General features: G+C 42.0%; 1 protein-coding gene across 1 annotated transcript; it reads left to right on the top strand.

Annotated features, from left to right (window-relative positions):
• The first annotated feature begins 2548 nt into the window (after positions 1–2548).
• On the top strand, positions 2549–3677 carry zgc:194655 (uncharacterized protein LOC794380 homolog). The gene is made up of 2 exons (XM_043701996.1): positions 2549–2912; positions 3226–3677. The coding sequence occupies exons 1-2, from the start codon at positions 2687–2689 to the stop codon at positions 3354–3356; spliced, it is 357 nt and encodes a 118-aa protein (XP_043557931.1). The 5' UTR covers positions 2549–2686; the 3' UTR covers positions 3357–3677.
• Positions 3678–6473: the final 2796 nt, after the last annotated feature.

Below are 6473 nucleotides of genomic sequence, written 5' to 3'. Positions count from 1 at the left end.
AAATTTTTTCTGAACCCTTTCAAGTTTGGCAACATTTTTCCTGTAGCAGGGAGACCAGAACTGAACACAGTATCGCAAAAGTGGCCTGACCAATGTCCTGTACAGCCGCAATATGACCTCCCAACTCCTATATTAAATGCATTGACCAAAAAAGGCAAATGTACCAAACATCTTCTTCACTATCCTGTCTACCTGCAACTCCACTTTCATGGAGCTATGAACCTGCACTCCAAGCTCTCTATTTTCAGCAACACTCCCAGGACCTTACCATTAAGTGTATAAAGTCCTGCCCTGATTGGCCTTTCCAAAATGCAGCACCTCACATTTATCTAAATTAAACTCTATCTGTCACTGTTTGGCCTATTAGCCCATCTGATTAAGATCCAGTTGTACCCTGTTTCCAACTTTCCTCTCCCCCCACCTCATCCCAGGCCCAACCTTCCAACTCAGCACCACTCTCTTGACTTGTACTATCTGTCCATCTTCCTTCCCACCTATCCGCTCCACCCTTCCCATCAACCTATCACAATTACCCCCCACCACCTGCATTCACCTATCACCTTCCCAGCTACCTTCCCCCAGCCCCATCCCCACCTCTCACTTATCCCTCAACCCCTTCCCCCTCCTCATTCCTGATGAAAAGCTATCCCGCTCCTTGGATGCTGCCTGACCTGCTGTGTTTTTCAGCATCACGCTTTTCAACTCTCTAGCATCTGCAGTCCTCACTTTCTCCTAACCTTCTTGGCTGTCCATTACACCATCAATTTTGATGTGATCTGCAAACTTACTAACCATACCTTTCAAATTTGCTTCCAAATCATTTACATAATTGGCAAAAAGCAGTGGAGAAATTGAGGTCTGCAGATGCTGGAGATCAGAGCTGAAAATGAGGTCAGGCAGCATCCAGGGAACAGAAGAATCGATGTTTCGGGCATAAGCCCTTCTTCAGGAATGGCAGTGGACCAACCACCAATCCTTGAGGCACATCACTGGTCACAGGCCTCCAGTCCAAAAAGCAATCCTCCATCACTACACTCTGTCCCCTAACTTTGAGCCAGTTATGTATCCAAGTGGCTACTTATCCCTGTGTTCCATATGATCTAATTTTATTTTTTGTAAATGCATCCATATTGCCAGTAGGACTCTTGTGGTACTGTGGTAATGTCCATACCCAGGTGAGCTGGGTTCAAGTCCCATCTCTATCAGATGTGTGTAATACCATTTCTGAACAGGTAGATTTAAAAAAAACTATACTGTGCCATTAGGAGAGTTCCAAGAATTTCATCAATGGTTATTTTTCCATCTGCATGCCCACCTGCTGCTCTTGTCCTTCTGGATGGTAGTCCTCATGTGTTTGGAAGATGCTGCCTAAAAAGCCTTGAAGTTGTTACAATTCATCTTATAGATAGTACATACTGTTACCACTATGAATCAGTGGTGTATGGAGTAAATGTTTGTGGATGTGGTGCCGGGGGAGGTTGTGATCTAATGGTAATAGCAATGGACAAGTAATCCTGAATATCAAGCTAAAGTTCTGGGGATCTAGGTTCGAATGTCCTAGGGCAGATGATGAAACTTAAGTTAGTAAACAAAAATAAAGCGAGGTCAATGGGACAAACATGTGATCATTGTCAATCGTCATTAAAAACTCATTTGGTTCATTGTGCCCTTTAGGGAAGGAATTCTGCTATTCTTACCTTGTCAGGCCTATTTCTGACTCCAGACCCACAGCAATGTGGTTAACACTTAACTGCCCTTTGAGCAATTAGGGATCAGTGATATCATATTCTATCAATGAATAGAAGAAAATAGCTGGCCTTGAGATAAAAGAATGGGAATCTCAGGTACTGATAACATTCCAACAGGGCAAAACAATTTAGATGCAGGAAAGGCACTCCCTGTTGTGGGACAGTCCAGAACTAGAAATCAGAGTTCAATAGTAAGTTGCAAACCTTTTAGAACTGAGATGAGGAGACATTTCTTCTCCTGGAGCGTAGTAAGCCTGTGGAATTCACTGACACAGAAAGTGGTTGAGGCCAAAACATTGAGTTTTAAAGAAGGAGGTGGTTATAGCTGTTGTGGTTAAGGGGATCAAGTTATATGGGGGAACAGAGTGGGATTATGATACTGAGCTCAGTGATCATATTGAATGGCTGAGCAGGCTAGAGGAGTCAAATGTTTCTAGTTTCAATGCCACATCATATCAAAGCATGAAAATACATACAAGTCAGCAACAAGAAAATTTAAAAAGTAGGCAACCATTGTTGTCATTGATGTACAAATACCAATTGGACATACCTGTCTCCTATGCAGTCATAGGCTTTTCCAATTTCAGCAGCTCCAAATCAATCTCAATCAAAAAAATGTAAATAATCAACACTAATCCTCAACCCATGGTTACAGTATGGAAAGTACAGATGACCTTTTGTTCACGTATAGGCAGTGGAAGTCACTGGCTGGGCCAACTTTATTGTCAGTCACTGGCTGGGCCAACTTTATTGTCAGTCCCTTAAGAAGGTGTGGTGAGCAGTATTTTATTGTGTTGTGAGATGGCCTTAATGTAGTAAAACACTTCTTAATTTATTATGGATATTTGACACGGAGCAATTTCAGGAAGTTTTTTCCAGTTACATCCTATTGAGATCGTTCAGTGCTTACATCACACTGAAATTAAAAGTGAAACTGAATGCATTTATTTCATTTGCAATTGATCTTGAAAACTACGCAGGAGATAGCAACTTCCAAATCTTCTGCCGCAGACCGTACAATGGGGAAAATCTTTCAAGTGTTTGTCGTAGGGTTGAAAGGGGAAAAAATGACTGTTGATGTTTCACACACTGAGGCAGAATTTAATGCGATGCCCATTCTCAAGTTTAAGGAATTGTTATTGAAGAAAGTGCCGGGAGAAGCAGGTACGTGAGCAATAACAGAGCACGAGAGTGGGCTTTTGAAAGTGATAGCAGTAATCAGCTAAAGAATTGAGTGGACAATCATATCACCTGGTGGTACAAAATGAGAATTAAACTACATGATACCGATTCAAATCTTTGGGTTTTAAAGCGCTTAACCCAAACTTTAGAATTTAACTTACCGAAGGGATGCGGGGTCTAAATCCTTTTAAGGTTAAAATTGGAATAATAACTAACCATAGTATTTAGGATGTTCTTGAGGTTTTTTTTTAGGTTTATTCATTTTTCTCCGTTTCTGTTTCTTTTGGTGGATTAGCCATCGCAGGTGATCTGCGCCTTCTTTTTGCCAACAAACAATTGGAAGATAACAAAAAATTCTCTGAATACAGCATCACGGACAAATCAACAATCCTCTTGGTGTTACGTCTGCCTGGTGGAGGGGACTAGAGAGAAGGGCTCATCACTCCGCGAAAACAAAATCTTCCAATGGCCTGATGGATCCGTCTGATTGAATTCTGATAACGGGAAATTACTCTGTTATTGGAGGAAGGCAGACATAACCGAGATGTTAACACCACTATGTATTTCTTGTATTTTAATATTTAGCACGTAGAAGAGCGTATTTGTTTGGTCTGCCGTCTTACGTGATCTGTTATATTCTATAATTGCTATAAAATTTGTTTTAGCTTTACAATGATTAGTAGTGAAACCAATTGTACATTTTTTTTTAGTTTTAGCTAATTAAAGTACATATTGCATTATATTTAACTGATATGTTCCTTGGCAGTAACTTTATTTTATGCTAGCATTATTAATACGGATTGTGTATTTAATAAACCACAGAGCGACGCCAGAAGTTAAATGGCTCCAGAGACCTGTAGTAATATTAAAGTTCAGTGTTACCGTCTATGAAACATGAACATCTCTGGCCAGGATAAGGTTTGTTGCCCAATCTGATTACCTTTAAGAAAGTCCACAACTCAGTGGTTTGCCAGGCCATTTTGGAGGGTCAGTTAAGAATCAATCTAATTTATCGGATTCTGGAATCATATGTAAGGACAGCCAATTTCCCATCCTCAATGCTGACTGAAAGAGATGGCTTTTTGTTTACAACAATTGATAGTTTTATGGTCACCATTGCGAAAATGAGCTTTCCATATAATAAAATCTCTACAGTGTGGAAGCAGACCATTTGGCCCACCGAGTCCACACTGACCTTTCAATGCAACCCTGCATTTCCCATGGCTAACCCACCTAGCCTGCACACCCCTGGACATTATGGACAAATTAGCATGGCCAATCCAGCTAACCTTCACATCTTTGGACTGTGGGAGGAAACTGGAGCACCCAGAGGAAACCCATATAGACACAGGCAGAATGTGTAAACTCCACACAGAGACTTGCCTGAAGATAGAATTGAACCTAGTTCCCCAGTGCTGTGAAGCATCAATGCCAAGCCACCATGCCATCCTGTCCAAATGGTTTGAATGCAATGAATGGGTGAGAGGATAAATGCATCAATACATAAGGTGGTAGGGTGGATAAATGAGTCTGGTAAGCGGTTAACTGGGAAGATGGGTGAATTAAGTGGTTAGGTAGAATGATAGTGGCTAGGTAGGCAGATGGCTGAGGTATTAGGTAGGTGGAGTGAGTAGTTGCGTCAGTTTGGGAGGGAGAGTCAGATCGAGGGCGAGTCAAGCCAGGTTGTTGGGGGTGGGGGGGGCGCAGTTGTGCAGATGGTAGATAGTACTCCTTAAGGGAGTAATCTGGAGGTTGGAGATTGTAGTTAGGTTGGGTGGGGGTTTATTTGGGGCATGGGTAGTTGGTGCTAGGTGTAGTTGGGTTGGGGGTGTTGTTGCAATGTCAAGATATATGGTTGGGATTTAAATTTGGGATTAGATGAAGGTGCAGGGCTAGTCTGACAGTCAAGGGCAGTTGGGATATTTGGAGGATGGTTGGAGGGTAAGTGAGTATTTTGGGGGTTGGAGATAGTTGGGGGGACAAGGTAGATGAGTTGAAGTGTCAAGGTGTGATTGAAGGATCAGTGTAACTGATTGGAGATGTTAGTAATGCTAGAATGAGTGAAATAGGTGAGCTTAGAGACTTATCATTCTGACATCATCGATGAAAAGCATTAAATGGGCAGAAAGTTCCTTCACTTGTCATTTAGGTGTTATCACAATGGGTAGAGGAGTTCAGTCCAATATTTATCTCCAAATCTACAGCATTAAATAAGATTACCTGATCATTATCATATTGTTGTATGCAGGACTTCATTGCGTATAAATTAGCAGCTACATTTCCTACCGTGCTTACACTTCATCACTAGATCCTTTGGGACGTTCTGAGGTTTTCAAGTGCACAACATCAGTTGAATTTTCTATTATGTATCTTTAAGATGGACAATTTTTGCTATTAGATTAGATTAAATTAGATTCCCTACAGTGTGGAAACAGGCCCTTTGGCCCAACAAGTCCACCCTGACCCTCCGAAGAGTAACCCACCCAGATCCATTCCCCTCCTCCCTACTAATGCACCTATCACTATGGACAATTTAGCATGGCCAATTCACCTGACCTGTACATCTTTGGACTGTGGGTCAAAACCGGAGCACCAGGAGGAAACCCACACAGACACGAGGAGAATGTGCAAACTCCACGCAGACAATTGCCCGAGGCAGGAACCAGGGTTCCTGCGAGGCAGCAGTGCTAACCACTGAGCCACCATGCACACTGATTAATGAATAGACATGAAGGTTGCAATTCTGAACAAGAGAAATTGTTGCCCATTTTCTTAATTCTTTCTTCTGAAGAAAGGTTTAGGTTGGAGATCTAAAGCCAAATGCTGCAATTGATGGATATCTGAAGAAGAAACACAAAGAATGGAGACAGTCAATGGTTCAAACTGCATCTGCTGAGAAAATAGACCAGCTGATATTTCAAATACAATGCACTGCTTGCTGCATTACATAGAACATAGAACATTATAGCGCAGTACAGGCCCTTCAGCCCTCAATGTTGCATCGGCCTGTGAAAATAATCTATTGCTCATCTAACCTACACAGTTCCATTATTATCCATATGTGTGTCCAATGTCCATTTAAATGCCCTTAACATTGGTGAGTCTACTACTGTTGCAGGCAGGCCGTTCCACACCCCTACTAATCTCTGAGTGAGGAAACTACCCCTAACTCTGTTCTAAATCTATCACTCGTTAATTTAAAGCTATGTCCCTCATGCTTGCCTTCACCATCTGAGGAAAAAAGCTCTCACTGTCCACCCTATCTAACCCTCTGATTATCTCATATGTCTCGATTAAGTCACCTCTCAACCTTCTTTTCTCCAATGAAAACAGCCTCAGTTCCCTCAGACTTTCCTCGTAAGACCTTCCTTTCATACCAGGCAACATCCTCGTAAATCTCTTCTGAACCCTTTCCAAAGCTTCCACATGCTTCCTATAATGTGATGACCAGAACTGCATGCAATACTTCAGGTGCAGCCTTACCAGTGTCTTGTACAGCTGAAGCATGACCTCGTGGCTCCGAAACTCAATTCCCCCTACCAA

The sequence above is a fragment of the Chiloscyllium plagiosum genome, chromosome 13 (genome assembly GCF_004010195.1).
Source record: "Chiloscyllium plagiosum isolate BGI_BamShark_2017 chromosome 13, ASM401019v2, whole genome shotgun sequence".
In the NCBI taxonomy this organism is placed as follows: Eukaryota; Metazoa; Chordata; class Chondrichthyes; order Orectolobiformes; family Hemiscylliidae; genus Chiloscyllium; species Chiloscyllium plagiosum.
This window is presented reverse-complemented; position numbering and strand designations above follow the sequence as displayed.

Coding starts and splice junctions, on each gene's coding strand:
- zgc:194655 (XM_043701996.1), top strand. CDS start 2,687: ATGCATTTATTTCATTTGCAATTGATCTTGAAAACTACGCAGGAGATA. Junction 2,913..3,225: donor GAAAGTGCCGGGAGAAGCAG/GTACGTGAGCAA, acceptor TTGGTGGATTAG/CCATCGCAGGTGATCTGCGC.